Source organism: Pan paniscus, chromosome 22 (assembly GCF_029289425.2).
Source record: "Pan paniscus chromosome 22, NHGRI_mPanPan1-v2.0_pri, whole genome shotgun sequence".
Lineage (NCBI taxonomy): Eukaryota > Metazoa > Chordata > Mammalia > Primates > Hominidae > Pan > Pan paniscus.
In genome coordinates this window covers 27,339,145-27,356,300 of record NC_073271.2, presented here as the reverse complement: position 1 = coordinate 27,356,300, position 17,156 = coordinate 27,339,145, and the positions used below count along the sequence as shown (strand labels likewise).

Genomic DNA, 17,156 nt, shown 5'->3' with positions numbered 1-17,156 from the left:
GATGGCATTCACCAGGACACTTTCGAGAGTAGAAGCTATTAACAGTTATGCCAGTATACCAGGTATAAGCGAGGACAGTCCCAGGCCAACTGGGACATATAGCAACCATTCCATAGGTACATTTGAGTTGTTCCCAGGTGTTAAGGATCACAAACAATGTTGTTGTGGGCACTCTTGTACCTGTTCTCAGGTTATGTTTGTCCACATTTCTGTTGGACAAACATATATACCTAGGAGTGGCATTGCAGGGTCATGGGTTAGGCACATATTCAGGATATGCCAAACAGTTTTCAAAATGATTAATGTAATTTATACTCTCATTAGCAGCCTAGGAGAATTCTAGTTATTCCTCATCTTTGCAAACTTGATATTGAGATTTTTTTAAATCCTTTTTAAGATATTAATATGAAATTGAGCACATATTCATGCGCTTAATGACCATTTCAATATCATCTTTTGTGAAGTGCTTATTTTACTCTCTTGTCCATTTTTTTTCCATCAGAGTTTCTTTGTTAATGATTTATGGCAGCTCTTTGTGTATTTTGTATATCATCGCTGTTGATTATATTCATTGCAAGTATCTTTTTCTACTCTGTGGCTTGCTTTTTACTCTCTTAATGGTGTCATTTGTTGCAGTGAAATTTAATTGTAGCCCATTCTCACTTCTTAAGCCTTCCTTAATGGGTAATGCTTTGAGTATCTTATTTTTTAAATCTACATGCTATAATGTCATGAAAATTTTCTTGTATATATGTTATAAATAATTGTTTTGGCTGGGCATGGTGGCTTATGCCTGTAATCTCAGCACTTTGGGGGGCCAAGGCAGGCAGATCACTGAGCCCAGGAGGTTGTGACCAGCCTGGACAACATGGAAAGACCCTGTCTCTACCAAAAAATAAAAATTAAAAAAATTAGCTGGACACGATGGCATGTACCTGTAGTCCCAGCTAGTTGAGAGGCTGAGGTGGGAGGATCACTTGCACCAAGGAGGTCAAGGCTGCAGTGAGCCGTGGTTGCACCATTGCATTCCAGCCTGGGTGGCAGAGTGAGACCCTATCTTTAAAAAAAAAAAAAAATTGTTTTTCTGCATCTGACATAGTTTTTATTTGTTAATTGGAAATCTTGCAAATGAGGAAATGTCTAACTACCTGACAGCAACAGTAACATTATTGTGAGATCGGTGGCTATGTTTTACTTAGCCCTTATTGTATACCACCATCTTAATGTGAGTCACATGTAATTCTTAGAGCAGTAGTTAGTTGGATTATGTATCCACATTTTAATCCATTGATGTGTGTTGTATACCCCATTTGTTGAAGTCGAGGCTTACAAAAGCTAGTAATTGGACCCAAACTCAACTCAAATCAAGCCTATGTTTCTCCAAAGCCTTTTATTGTCTGAGTATACTATTTGTCCTATTACTGTTGACCCTAAGAAGAACATGGGCAAGAGTCAGTGGCTACAGTAAAAAGTGACTAGCTTTTTCTCATTCCTACAATTAAGCTACTCATTGGAAATATTTCTAAAGTGAAACCTGATTTTGGTTATTCTTGCCTCACTACACAGGTTAGATGATTCTCAGATGGATTTCAGAAAGGTTCCCTTAAAAAATTTTTTTAACCCTCAAGTGGAATCAGAAGGTTTTCTTTTTCACTTATACATTTCTGATGTGAATTCCTTTTGAAAGGACCTTCATGGCCATAAAATTGCTAGTAGACTGTAAATACCCAATAGATCACATGAGGTAAACTTTTTTGTATGTGACAACGTAGGATCTTAGTTTTGAAAACCTTTGTGTCTTCTTGCTATGGTGAAATCTTTATGCCGTTTATGAGGGATAGAGCACAAAAGGAAGCTTTTGGAGGAAATTACTGCTGTTTGGATACCATGAAGGCATTCTCTGCCTTCTGCTTATTATAAATCCATGTAACTCTGGAGCAGCCAAATCAGAATGAAACCTGTTTGTGTAGGGGTGAGGCTAAAGCACAGGTGATCAGCCACGATTATGGAAGTAATGTGTAGGTTATTCCAGCCCCAGGGCTCAATTCAGTGCACACAGTTTCCAGAGCCTGTGTGCTGCTGATTTGACACTGTTACTCAAATACCCACAGATTTCACCCATGGAAAGGAGATTCATGTTACCAACAAAAGTAGAAAAGGAATTTATATGTGTGAGGCCAGGGGAGAGTGGGAATGAGCAGGAATGTTGGAGTCATGTATATGGAAGAAGTGCTATGCTGTCTGCACTATTTTAATTTAAGTTCTTTCCTTCAACTTGAAGCCAGAGACAGTACCTACCACCTACAAAGTACAATTTCCCATTGGGCCTTCATTCATTCATTACCTTAGGATGTCACATACAATTCCAAAAAGCTCACCCACTTTTATGGTAACATATCCTAATATTAGTTATTAATTTGTCTGTTAAATGCCTTGGGAACACAGCTACCAGGCAAATAAGAAAGACAATAGAGTAGAAAATCATATGCAGTTATGTATCTAAAGGGGTATAGAAAATGTTATCTCTAGGAATTGATTGCCTTTTCCTTCCATACAAAGTTTTCTCATCATTTAGAAAGTCACTTGTGCAAGGGTATTGTATGCATATTAAGAGACTCATATGCCATTAAGTTGAGTTGAAGATTAAGTGTGATAATGATGGTAAGTGTCTGATAGATAGCAAATGCTTAACAGTTACCATTTTAGTAATAAAGAAAAAAAGACTAGTTCTGTGGGCTCCTCTTAAATAAGCATCTTTACAAAAATTAAGTGGCTTCACTGTGAAAAGGCTAAGGTCTTGAGTTTCGTCAGGCTCAAGAGAACTACCTTGGAAGCCATGTCTAGCTGTGTGTGTCAGACTTGAGGAAGGTCATGGCCACATGCCCTGGACAAGGGCAGCCAGGTTAGGGAAAAACCTGTAAATCATCTTTCATAAGGAGGTGTCAAGTGGACTTGTGGTAGAAGAGACTTTAATGGGGATTTGGCATCTTGACCCAGTGCCCCTCTCAAAGGAGGTATGGTCCCTGCAAGACCCCGGCCAACAGGTGAGCCTGCCCACTGGGCAGCCTCTCCCATTCCTGGAGATCTCCCAGCTTTCAACCATCGGTTTTGTTAGTCAGCCCTAAGTCCTAGAAAGTTCTTCATCATGTTGAGATAATATGTTCTTTCTGGTGAGTCTTGCCATTTCTCTCTGTTTCTATATTCACCCACAGAGTCCTGTGCAAGTCTTCTGCTTATCCTTACTCATCACCTTTTAAATACTTAAAAACAGCTTTCATTTACCTCCTGCCACATCTCTTTGGGCTACCCTGCCTAAGGTTCCCAAGCCATTCTCCCTGTTCTTACTTTAAGCATGCCCAGGTGCTCAGCATCCTGTGTGAGCCTCTGTGTGGTCTGCCCCATGCAGGCTGCAGTGAGGTTCCCGTTGTCCTTGTTTCCTCTAGAGTCAATTCCTTTTATTAAAAGCCACATCAAACTGTTGACTCAGACTGAGCTCGTGGTATCTTAAACCCTCAACATCAATTCTTACCCAACAAGGCCTTCCCCATCTTATTTTAATAGATTTTTTTTTTTCAAAAACCCAACTCAGAACTTAAATGTACCTCTTTGATATGTTATCCTTGTGGCTTTTATCCTTCTAATAAACTGTTGAAATCCTCTGGGATCCTTATTTGATCTTCCCTGGTGTTTATATTCCTCTTAACTTCACATTATCCACTGATATGACAAGCTGAGTGCGAGGTCTTCATTCTCTTTGTTGGTTTCCATGTTGACTTAGTATGTAGCTAAGTCCTGTTTTCCCCACACCGTAGATTATATCCCTGCCCCTAGCCAGCCACTGTAGAAATATTTACCTTTGATTTTGGCATGGATTAGTTGTGAAGGGCCAACTCTAGGATATGTGGAGCCCCAGGCAAATATTTTTTTATGGAGGCTTTATCTATATAAAGAATTTGGCTCACTCCGGATCAACTGTCAGCACCATTCTGGTGGCCCAATCTCAAGCAATCTGGTGAAAGAAATACCACACAGTCTGGTGGGTGCGACTCACTAGCCACAGATTCAAGTTCAAGAGCTTCGGGCATCTTTTTGACACTGAATAGCTGGTACAGGGTGAGAGAGCTCCCTGAAGGGGAGAAACCTCCTGAAACCTCCCCTTTCCAGGAGACAGAGGGAGACTTGGAAAATTTCAAGAAAAGCGCTCCAAACTATGGGACCTCCTGAGGTGCAGAGCCCTGGCAGGGGCCCCACTTGCCTAACTCTTAGGAGACTATTAATGGAGAATGTGGATGTTGAAGTGCAAAATGAATATACAAGGCTGGAAATCAGCTAGATTTTATGCCTTCTTGTGGGTGCCTCAGAGGTTTCCCCACACTGCAGAGGTATAATTGTGGTTGAGCTAGATCTTCCTATACAATTTCTATACTGTTATGTATCATGCAAATTATGTTACTAACTGTATTCTTCCTTTTCTTACATTAGTTTAAATTTGTATTAAATCAATATCAGCATAGTTTAAAAGAATTCAGCTAACATTAAAAGGCTTAAAGTGAAATTATTTTCCTCCTTTTGCCCTCTTCGCCTCATGAGGCTTATTCCCTAGAAGCAACGATACAAAACTACTTCAGCTGATGTTTTTGTTTTCTTGTATTTGCCTTCATTAACATGTTTATACTGCTGTTTCTAATGGATTTTAGATACTACTGACTTTCTATTATGATAGATGAACATTTAGCTGTGTTAGCTATAAATTCTTCTTTCCTCATCTTCCCATATAGGTATATGAACATTTAGGATTAAAGCACTAATCAGTGTTATTACATTGTTATGACCATATAAATAGTATTGGCTGCTGAGTCAAGTAGTGTACTGTGATCTTATTTCTTTTCTGTAACAATTTCTTAATTTTTTTTTTCTGTAGTTAATGACTGCCCCCTTTTTTTGGGAGGAAGGCTCATATTACTTATTTTCCTGGTTATGTGGCAGTGATATTTTCTAAATTTCCAGCGTGTTAGCTTGTTCATCAGTGATGTTTTCCTTTGAAGCCTGCCCTCCCCTGGCACATTGTCCTGCTCCCATATGGCTGCTCTCCGGGCCTCATGTACAACAGCCTCCGTAGAATTACCAGCTGCTTCGTTTTCATGAAAATAACCTGGAGTAACTTCCTATAAAATGATGCACATTTAAAAATGTCTTCATTCTACCTTTTACTTGCATAATATTTGAGTAATTTGGAATTTTGGCTTGGAGATCATTTCCCCTTGGCTTAATTATTTTCTGATAATGTTCCCATTTCTGATTAGCATGTTTGTGTTTTATTTTCTTTTTTTCTCTTTAGCATCATTTCCTTATCACTGGTGTTCTGATCCTTTTTTAGTATATATGCTGCCAAAGCAAGCACAATTTCTTCTCTTTTTTTTGGAGACAGGGTCTCACTCTGTTGCCCAGGCTGGAGTGCAGTGGTATAATCATGGCTGATTGCAGCCTCAGCCTCCCAAGGCTCAAGTGGTTCTCCCACCTCAGCCTCTCGAATATCTGGGATGACAGGTGCACACCACCATGCTTTGCTAATTTTTGTGGTTTTTGTAGAGACGGGGTTTTGCCATGTTGCCTAGGCTGGTCTTGAACTCCTGGGGTCAAGTGATCCACCTGCCTCAGCCTCCCGAGGTGCTGAGATTACAGGTTTAAGCCACTGCACCTTGCTGGTGTTCTGATCCTTCATAGTGATTTCCTTCTATTGACATTTTAATTTTGGTTATTTTTTTTTAATTCCTAAAAGAAGCTTTCTCTCCCTCCTTCCCTTCATCCCTCCCTCCCTTCCTTCCTTCCTTCCTTCCCCACCTCCTCTCTCCCTTCCTCCTTCCCTCCCTCCCTTCCCCTCTCCTGCTCTCTTTTCAATCTCATTGTTCCTTTTTATTGTAACCTGTACTTTTTGTTCACTTGTTTATAGTTTTAGATTCCCTTGCATCTCCAAGGGTTGTGTAGATTTTAGGGAAGCTTTCTCTGTTTCAGGCATGGCTTCTCCTTTCTCCTAGTACATTTTCTCCTGTGTGCTTTAGTCTCTGCCTTTCATGCTGGGGGCTTTCAGCAAATGTCTGGTGATCCTTGACTGGTCATATTTACATGTGAGACACGAAAAAGCTGCTTATATCATCTGTGCACATTAGAAGTACTGGGACCTTTCATAGCATGGACAGACAGTAAGCGGCCTTGTGGAGAGACTCCGGTTGACGATTATTTGTGAGTCTTTTCTTGGAGGCGACTGAGCTTTGCCAGAGATGAATCCTGCCACTGCCCTTCATCAGGCAGGCTGCCATCTGCTTGCCTCTTTGCAGCACACGGCCCCTGTTTTCCTTGTGTCTGTCTTCCTGGAGTCCAGAGCTTCCCTTCTTCTCCAAAGAATGAACCTGGCGTGGGTGAGGGTGAGAGGGATCCATTATATCACTATTTTCAGTGGGGGAGGGAAACCTCAAATTTAAAGTTGTCTTTTTTTGAGACGGAGTCTCGCTTTTGTTGCCCAGGCTGGAGTGCAGTGGCGCCATCTTGGCTTACTGCATCCTCTGCCTCCCAGGTTCGAGCAATTCTCCTGCCTCAGCCTCCCAAGTAGCTTAGTTTACAGGCATGCACCACCACACCTGGCTAATTTTTGTATTTTTAGTAGAGATGGACTTTCACCATGTTGGTCAGGATGATCTTGAACTCCTGATCTCAAGTGATCTCACCTCAGCCTCCCAAAGTGCTGGGATTACAGGCGTGAGCCACCATGCCTGGCCTTAAGTTCTCTTTACAGATATTAAAAATAATAGCTTAAATAAGTCTTATGTAAACAAAATATGATGAGTATAGAATCAACAAGAAAAAAGCCTTTTCAGAATTCACACTGGAGCTTTATTCCTATCTAGCCTCTTAAAAAATGGTAACTTTCTTTTTTTTTCTTTTAAAATGAAAGCGTTTGACCTACTTTACAATTATTCTTGTGCTTCTATAAACTTGAATTATCTCAAATTTTAGTTTCCTAGATTTGGCATATATTCCCTAGTATTTCTCGTGTTTAAAATGATTTTCCCTTTTCCTGCCACTTACGTAAACCATTGATTATCTGAAATCACCAAGTGTCCTCCATGCCGTTGGATAATTGAAGCTGGATCTATTTAAATACATAATGAAGCCCTGAGCTTCATCTTATCTCTGCACTCAAAGGGGCTGTTATGCAAAATGCATTTTTTTGCTGATTATATTTGTCTGTTGGCAAGAACTTTGCTTATTCCCTTCACCGAACTGTATACAGTATTTATAGCATCTCCAGAAGGCAAAGGAAGAATCACAGAATTCACTCTCTCTTTACCTGTCTGCTGCTGTTTGTTTAATGGAAGGTGATTTGTGGTTAGCAAGTTGAGAGGGCACCATTGGGTGGTCTCTCCTTCCTGCCTTCTTGGCCTCTGAATTCTGACGAAGACACCCATCATGAATCTGATGTCCCTAACTAACCTTGCCCGGTTCAAGAAGGGGAGGCAAGGTTAGTGGCTTCGGATGGCTTTTTCTAGCATGTCAGAATTTAAATCCTGGAGAGACCTTGAGGAACAACATTGTGTCAGGTCAGGAGTCCACTGTGAGCAGTTGAGGTGTTAAGCCAGTAAATGGTCATGAAATGTTGCAAGACTTTTCTCCACCCAACTAGCTTTTGAAAGCAGTCAGTGGAGAGTTCGTCTCCTCTTGTGGACACATAGCTCCCTGTGTGCCACTGCAAAGGGACAAACTGCAGAAAAGCTCATTTATTGAATTGTCCTTCTGAGACATTGATTTGGCTTCATGATAGAGAATGGTAGGGACTGTTGCTTTATTTAGACAAGACAGTGGGAGCAAAAGTTCTCTCTAATGGAACTGCCTTCAGCCATTGACAGGTTTTTAAAAAGTTTGGGGGGCTGAGGCATACTTAATAGTTAAAAGGGCTGATGGCTAAATGTTTCATACAGCTGTCATCACACATTTCTATATATGCTTCTCTAGGTTTTGGGGATTGTTATGCTTTTTCTCTTTTTATTTTATAATTATTTTTTCTTTTAAATTGAGGTACACCACACATAAAATTTACCATCTAGCCATTTTTAAGTGGACAGTTGAGTGACATTAAGTACATTTACCCTGTTGTGCAACTATCACCATTATTCATCGCCAGAACTTTTTTTTGTGTGTGAGATGGAGTCTCTCTCTGTTGCCCAGGCTAGAGTACTGTGGCGTAATCTCGGCTCACTACAACCTCCGCCTCCCGGGTTCAAGCGATTTTGTGCCTCAGCCTCCCGAGTAGCTAGGACTACAGGCATGTGCCACCATGCCCAGCTAATTTTTGTATTGTTAGTAGAGACGGGGTTTCACCATGCTCAGGCTGGTCTCGAACTCCTGGCCTGAAGTGATTCGCCCACCTTGGCCTCCCAAAGTGCTGGGACTACAGGCATGAACCATTCCGCCTGGCCCATAACTCTTTTTCATCATGCAAAGCTTAAATGCGGTCCCCATTACATAACAACATTCCATATCCCCTTCACTCCGGCCCCTAGCAACCACTGTCTTTCTTTATAAGTTCCAGGATAGCTGCTTTGCCAAAATTAAATATATACCATTCAAAGGGTGTTTAAATTTGGTCAGCTTCCTTCGTTTTTCCTTCTTACGTGGAAGACAAACGTGAACTCTCTGACATCAGAATGCATTGTGTTGCTATTGGCTGAATTGGGCTGGGGTCCTCACAGGGGAAAGAAGACCCACTTTCATTAAATAAGGAGAGCAAAAGGCTGCTGTTCCACAGAACATATCAGATTATGGTCTTTCTTGGGGTTCCAAGTGCACTACACAGACTCCGTTATGTTTGAGGCATCCCCTGTTTTGCAATGGAATTCTTACTTTGCTGGTAGATCAGTCAGGATAGATAGAATTAGGCTGAAGTAAGGAGCACTTAAATCTCAGCGGCTTAACATGCTTTCTCCTTCCTGGCATGATCGAGGCTGGCTCCAGAGCCGTACTCATCCTAGACTCTCATGGATCCAGGCAGACAGAAGCTCTGTCTTGACACAGTGCTTCTGTGACTGTGGCAACAGGGCAAGAATGGGGCGAATCAGGCTTTTGTTGAGTAGTGATGTCACTTCTACTCACATTTTACTGGCCAAAGCCAAGTGCCATGGCCATGCCTGGCTTCAGAGGGGGCCAGAAAGTTCTATTCTCCCATATTCCTAGAATGAGAAGAGCTCAAAATATTGAATGGTCATGCCTGTAATCCCAGCACTTTGGGAGGCCGAGGCAGGGTGATCATCTGAGGTCGGGAGTTTAGGACCACCCTGGCCAACACAGTGAAACCCCTCTCTACTAAAAATACAAAAATTACCTGGGCTTGGTGGTGTACGCCTGTAATCCCAGCACTTTGGGAGGCTGAGGCGGGCGGATCACTTGAGGTCAGGAGTTCAAGACCAGACTGGCCAACATGGTGAAACCCTGTCTCTACTAAAAATACAAAAAACTAGCTGGGTGTGTGGCTCCCTAGTAGCCTGTAGTCCCAGCTAGGGACTAGGGAGGCTGAGGCAGGAGAACCACTTGAACCCAGGAGGCGGAGGTGGCAGTGAGCTGAGATCGTGCCCAGGCACTCCAGCCTGGGCAACAGAGTGAGATTCTGTCTAAAAAATAATAATTATCGAATGGGTAATGCTTGTGACTCTGCAGCCTGACTTTCAGAGCAATTAACAAGAGCTGGGGGTCAGGATCAGTATGTCATATTAAACAAGGAAAAAACAGAACCAAAACTTTTTTTTTTTTTTTTAAGAACAGGGTTGGTGGAGATTTGGATTTATAATAAATGACTGTGTTCTTCCTAATTTTTCTGGGCTTTTTTCCTCCATCTGTGAAAAATGGTCATCTGAATCCCTTCTGGATAAATATTTTTATTTAAATTCTTAAGTTCATAACATATATTCAGCCGAGCTTGCTGTCAGAAATTTCAGATCTTTCTATCCATTACTCAGGTATTATGTCAGGGTTGTAGGTATTTCCTTTTCTTACTCTGTGAGTTAGGGGGTGAGGGTAGGGGCTGGGAGGTTCTAACTGAGGCAGAGATGAGAGAGGTTTGCCTTGAAGAGATGGATGTGGACCGCACCTGAGCTTCCACCTGCCAGGTGTTTGTGCAGGAACCATAGCCTCTCCTTAGCGCTGCGTGCGCCTCTGCAGGGATTGCATCTGGATGCCCACACATTATCCTTTAAAAATGGGTGAAGATGGCCGGGCGCGGTAGCTCACGCTTGTAATCCCAGCAGTTTGGGAGGCCGAGGCGGGTGGATCGCCTGAGGTCAGGAGTTCGAGACCAGCCTGGCCAACATGGAGAAACCCCATCTCTACTAAAAGTACAAAAATTAGCTGGGCATGGTGGCAGGCGCCTGTAATTCCAACTGCTCGGGAGGCTGAGGCAGGAGAATCTCTTGAACTTGGGAGGCGGAGGTTGCAGTGAGCCGAGATTGCACTGCTACTGCACTCCAGCCTGGGCAACAGAAAGATTCCATCTCAAAAAAAAAAAAGCGGGGGTGAAGACACGAACTCCCCTAAAATCTAAAAGCTCCTCATTTCCACTGAGCGATACAAACAAAATGGAAAGCATGTTTCGGGTCAAGGAACCAGCTTTTTATCAGGTACTACCAGGCACTTGGGAGGACAAAGAAATAAATGGTGGAGAAGGGTGAAGCTTTTTGGAACTTCCTTTGTAGTTTTGTAAGGACAGTTTTTAATGAAAACTGGAATATGAGGTATCATATTTTTAGCATAGTTATAGAAAAATTATACTCAAATATTAAGATAATATACCTTGGAAGAATGTTCTTTGAAACTCTATGATAGTTTAACGTATACACAGAAAAGGCACATTTTGATGGTGTTTAACAAACTGAACACACCCCTGTCATACACCAGCACCCAGCACCATGTAACCAGCACCCAGATGAAGAAACAGAAGGTGGCCAGCACCCCAGAAACCTTACTGTGCTTCTTACCAGATTCTACCCATTGCATCTCATCCCACCAAAAAAACCTGCCCTCTCGACTTCTAATACTGTATATTAGTTTATCTGTGTTGGTACTTGATATGGTTTGGCTGTGCCCCCACCCAAATCTCATCTTGAATTGTAGTTCCCATAATCCCCACTTGTCGTGGGAGGGACCCATTGGAAGGTAATTGAATCATGGGGGCGGTTACCTCCATACTGTTCTTGTGAAAGTGAGTGAGTTCTCACTAGATCTGATGGTTTTATAAGGGGCTTTCCCCCCTGCTTTGTTCTGCGCTTCTCCTCACTGCCACCGTGAGAAGAAGGATGTGTTTGCTTCCCTTTCTGCCATGATTGTAAGTTTCCTGAGGCCTCCTCAGCCATGCTGAACTGTGAGTCAATTAAACTTCTTTCCTTTATAAATTACCCAGTCTTGGATATGTCTTCGTTAGCAGCATGAGAATGGACTAATACAGTACTTTATATAAATAGAATCCTACAGTATATACTGCAGTGCATCTGATTCCTTCCCCAACAAGATGTGTGCCCAGTTTATATGTGTTAATCTATCGTTATAGGTCCTTCATTCTTGCTGTATAGTATTTCATTGTGTGATTATCCCACATATCCATTCCCCTATTGGTGGCATCTGGATGGTGTCCAGTTTCATCCATGATTTGCTGCTGGGCATGTTCTTGTGTGTATATTTTCGTGTGCATATGAATGCATTTCTCTTGAGTGTGTACCCAGAGTGCATTTTCTGGGTCACAGGGTATGCATATATTCAACTTTAGTAGGTAATATCCAACAGCTTTCTAAAGCAGTTGTACAAGTTTACTTTCCAGCCAGTGGCCAGCAGTGCATAGGAGTTCTGGTTGCTCCATATCTTTGCCAACACTGGGTATTTTCATCTTGGAAGTTTTTTTTTTCCTTCCTTTTTTTTTTTTTTTTTTTTTTTTTAAGGAAAAATTCTTATCAGATTATTTCTCCTTTTTTTTTTTTTTTTTTTTTTTTTTTTTTTTTTTTTAAAAAAGGAGGCCGGGCATGGTGGCTCACACCTGTAATCCCAGCACTTTGGGAGGCTGAGGCAGGTGGATCATGAGGTCAAGAGATTGAGACCATCCTGGCCAACGTGGTGAAACCCCATCTCTACTAAAAAAAAAAAAATACAAAAATTAGCTGGGCGTGGTGGCACACGCCTGTAGTCCCAGCTACTTGGGAGGCTGAGGCAGGAGAATCACTTGAACTCGGGAGGCGGAGGTTGCAGCGAACTGAGATCGTGCCACTGCACTCCAGCCTGGTGACAGACAGACTCCGTCTCAAAAAAAAAAAAGGGCTGGGGGTATAACCCCACCTAACGAGATACCCATTTATTGTGAGGCACTGGGAGATCCAATGATCAAGCTTTGTACAGTACACCAGCAGGAGCAAGCTTGGTGCTCTCATTTGATGCAGGAGAGCCTCTCTTTTTCTGGTGGAACTTCAGGATGATACGTAAGGACAAACTATAAGATAATAACCTGCAAAGAGGAGACAACTATAAAATAAAGTGAAGCAAATTTAATCTCATAAATAGACATGCATTTTTCCTCCTAAGTTTCTCAATCTACAAGTCCTCACCTGTGGCTTCCGGTGTCTTTATCGCCTCTCCTCCTCCCACTCAGTCTTTACAAAGTGATTCCATTTGCTTTATCAGGTGGTACTTCTGCTGTTTCTTCTTCAGATTGTCTAGCATATTGAAATCTTTATCCACAGGCAAAATATTTGTTATCCACATAACAACTGCTGGACCAGTTAGGTTTGCCCAGTGGGAGGTGACTTTGTTGGCTGACACCATTTTTAATATTTGATGCTGTTTCTTCTGTGGAATACAAAACTGATCAGATTCAGAAATAATAAAGATAAAGTACTATCTTGACTTAAATTCCAGCTGCCAGCCAGCACAGTGTCATGTGCTGGTGGGTTCCTGTTAATAGAATGTTGTTTACAAGTGGCTGGGCAAGGTGGCTCACATCTGTAATCCCAGCACTTTGGGAGGCCGAGGCGGGTGGATCACTTGAGATCAGGAGTTCGAGACCAGCCTAGGCAACATGGTGAAACCCTGTCTCTACTAAAAATATAAAACTTAGCCGGGCATGGTGGCACACACCTGTAGTCCCAGCTGCTCGGGAGGCTGAGGTATGAGAATTGCTTGGACCTGGGAGGCAGAGGCTGCAGTGAGCCAAGATCGCGCCACTGCACTCCAGCCTGGGCAACAGAGCAAGACCCTGTCTCAAAAAAAAAAAAAAAAAAAAAAAAACGCAGAATTTTGTATACAAGCCATCACTCAAATTAGTTAGAAAACTAAGAAGGCGCTTCAAAGGAGAAAAAACAATGAAGTGTTTTTGTGCATGAAAAATGATGTTAGTAGCTCCTTTAGTATTGTAGTGGCTGAATAGATTATTTCTTGAGATGGGCTAACTTCTGAGCATTTGTTTCACCTCTCTGGGCTTAAGAGAGTATCTGGAAAAGTCCAGTATCTCCTCACTTGTAAAAACTCATTGATTGAATTCCTAAAGAATCATTAATAGCGAGTTATCACATGTGCTGTCTCTTTAAAACTATTCTGACTTTTGCCTTTCAGAACACCGAGTCACACCAGTCCCATGCAGGTCACCATTGGTGGGTGTCGCTCACCATTTTCTTAATGCCCTTCTCAAACAGGCCACTTTTAGCACATGGAGTGTTGTTGGGCGGCTGCAATTCTTAGAGGGTCCCATAGAGTCCCCAAAGACGGTATTTCTTCTGGCTACCTGACCACTTCCCCAACCCTCGTTCTGTCTTGCTGCTTAGCACCAGGATAGGACCTTCGGATCTGGGTTGCAGTGGTTCACGAGGGGCAGGGCTGTTGTAGCTTCCTATGTCAGTAATGTCCCTCAGTCCCACTCATGTCCTGTAACTGACCGATCCTATCTGGAAACTGACCTTTGCTTCACAGCAACCCTCGTGAGTAGACACCAGGTTGTGTGTTAGGAGTATCACTTTCACAAGTGAGTTCAGTAAGTACATTGAGTGAGCAGACATGGTGGCTTCATTCAGGACAGCCCTTGAAAGGGAGGAGGGGAGAGTGGGCATCTGACCTGAGACTCACTTTTTGTTACTGATTTCCTGAAGAAAGAGGATGTCAGGTTAGTCTTATCCATGGGTGTCTAGACCTGTCACCTCGACTCCCAGGCATTGCTTCTCTGGAAATGCTCCGGTTCATTTCTCTTAAGTTCCTAAGAGGTGCCTTTTTCTTCCTGCCCCTTCTTCCTGGTACAGACCACTAGCCAGACGGAGCTTGAAAACTGGATCACCGCCATCCACTCTGCCTGCGCCACTGCGGTCGCGAGGCACCACCACAAGGAAGACACGCTCCGACTCCTAAAATCAGAGATCAAAAAACTGGAACAGAAGATTGACATGGATGAAAAGATGAAGAAAATGGGTGAAATGCAGCTGTCTTCAGTCACTGACTCAAAGAAAAAGAAAACAATATTAGATCAGGTAATCGTTCTTCCGTGTTTAGGTCCGGACAAAATTGTTAGGTCTTTAAAAGGGTTTTTTTTTTTTTTTTTTGCTGTTTTGGAATCGTGAAACATCATCGGATATCTCCTCGACAGCCTGTCATCCAGGATGCTAAGTTCTTTATTGTGACTGTCAGTGTTCTTCACCCTTTGTTCATAGCTGATTGTTAACAGCTAAACGGAACAATATTACATTGAATGAAAGACAGAAACCCAATAGAGGAGCCCTGGCCCCCATCAATGATGTGCTGTTCTAGGGGATCTGTGTAATTAGAAAGTTTGCAATTTCATTTCCCATGTTATCAGACTGACTTGGAGTTCTCTTATGGTGGGGACTCATTTCTGACTCCTCAGTAAATTTTGAATTCTTAATTTGGAAAAGGTAACGTACATTCAAAAAATATATCTGGCCGGGTGTGGCGGCTCATGCCTGTAATCCCAGCACTTTGGGAGGCTGAGGTGGGCATACTCGCTTGAGCCCAGGATTTCAAGACCAGCCTGGGCAACATGGCAAAACCCTATCTCTACACAAAAAATACAAAAATTAGCCGCAACTGTAGTCTCACAGGAGGCCGAGAGGAGAGGATCGCCTGAGCCTGGGAGGCGGAGGGTGCGGTGGGCCAAGATTGTGCCATTGCACTCCAGCCTGGGTGACAGAGCAAGCTCTCTCTCTCTATATATAGATATATATAGAGAGAGATATATCTATCTATCTATCTAGATCTAGATATATAATTGCTTTATATGTGCATAAGTATATTTCATGCTAAAGAAAAAAGATTTAGTGAAATGAACAAAGCACATTTTTGCCTGCTATTCAGCTGTCAGTAATAGCCATCTGGTAGTGCTTTGACACTTTGTCCTAATGCTCAGGAAATAATTACATGAATAAATGATATTTAAATCATTGAACAATTGACATGGGCCTTCCACATTTCTCTCCCTCTGGGGTTTCCCTTTGTTACCTGACATTGTATTTTTTTAAATTGAGGCAAAATTCACATAATGTAAAATCAACCATTTTAACACAAACAATTCAGTAACATCGAGTACGTTTACCATGTGGTGCAAACACTCCCCCATCTAGCCCTGAAATTGTTAATCTGGCCCAAAATGTAACCCTGTACCTGTGAAGCAGTTGCTCCTCTCTGCCCCCAGCACTCTGTCTTCATGGATTTGCCTATTCTAGATATTTCATATGAATGGAATTGCACAGTACGTGGCCTTTTGTGTCCGGCTCCTTCCCTGAGCTTCATGTTTTGGAGGTGGATACACATGGTAGCATACATCAGCACTTTACTCCTGGGTTCTGGTTGTACGTATACACCATGGTTTGTTTATTGGCCATTTCTTGATGGACATTCAAGCTGTTTCCACCTTTTGCAAACAGTGCTGCTATGAACATGTGTGTACAATGATATATATTTTGTTGAAGCAAAAAGGGAGATTTCAACCATTCCTCATTATCTGTACCATTGTCAGCATCACTGCACCTTCACTCTATGCCAGACCTTGTACTTATGCTTGTATTATCTTTTTCAAACATCCCAACAGCCTAAGGAGGTAGGTATTATTTTGCCACTTTGAAAAATAAGAGAATGTCTCAGAGACATGCTACAGTTGGAACTTTGTATTCCAGAGTCTGGGTCTCCACCATCTTGTGTTCCACTTCCACCCTGTGTTCCGGGCTACCCCCCTCTTCCCAAAAGCACTTGGTCGATTGCTTCTAGCCTTTCATTCGTCTCACTTTTCTTTGTATGAAAACCTACCTCTTGTTAAGTCATATAGTTCTTTGGTGATGGCAATCTCTACATTTTTACTTCTAGAGTCTAGAGTTTGTGGTCCAGATCTTGGAGTTGATAGACCTATCATGCCCCCAGTACGAACTCCAAGATAGGAGGGAACAGAGGAACTTGTCACTTTCTATTTATGATGCTGAATTTATGGCTATAGATCTTTGCAGAAGAAACATAACTAACTAAGAAACTTAGGTACCTGTTGTTTATTCCTTAGGATTATAATGAATGCCTTTACGACATATAGATCTGTATAGGATAAAGATATTAGCATTTGTTTCCCATTTTCTCACTTTTTCTTTTCCCGTGTTTTCACTACCATAGATCTTTGTCTGGGAGCAAAATCTCGAGCAGTTCCAAATGGACCTGTTTCGTTTCCGCTGTTATTTAGCCAGCCTTCAGGGTGGGGAGCTGCCAAACCCCAAAAGGCTTCTCGCTTTTGCAAGTCGACCAACGAAAGTGGCCATGGGCCGCCTTGGAATCTTTTCGGTATCATCGTTTCATGCCCTGGTGAGTAGAAGCTAATGAATTTTTGAAAAACATTAAGCTTGACGCTTAATCCTGAGCAGGACTTGACAAGAGTCTCCTAAGTGTTTTTCGAGCTTCCTGCTGTGTATGGATTTCTGAAATGCCCTCCCTTTGCAGTGGATGCAAATTTCCATTTAAACCTGTGTGAAATATATTACTTAAGCATCTCTTGATGGGGGGGCCTAAGCTATTGTGCAAAGAAAATATGAAGGGTACCATCTTCAGCATTGTTCACGTGTAGTATTTGTTGATAGCTCTTGTCATCTTTAGGCAGTGTC

At 42.2% G+C, this 17,156-nt stretch overlaps 1 protein-coding gene across 2 annotated transcripts in view; it reads left to right on the top strand.

The window, feature by feature from the left end:
- Window positions 1-17,156, top strand: part of TIAM1 (TIAM Rac1 associated GEF 1) — a 441,710-nt gene that overhangs the window by 319,076 nt on the left and 105,478 nt on the right. For both annotated transcript variants that reach the window (XM_063601293.1, XM_003813220.4), the window contains 2 exons: window positions 14,310-14,534; window positions 16,675-16,860. In XM_063601293.1, the coding sequence (XP_063457363.1) occupies window positions 14,310-14,534; window positions 16,675-16,860 (411 nt within the window). The remainder of the gene's footprint in view (window positions 1-14,309; window positions 14,535-16,674; window positions 16,861-17,156) is intronic.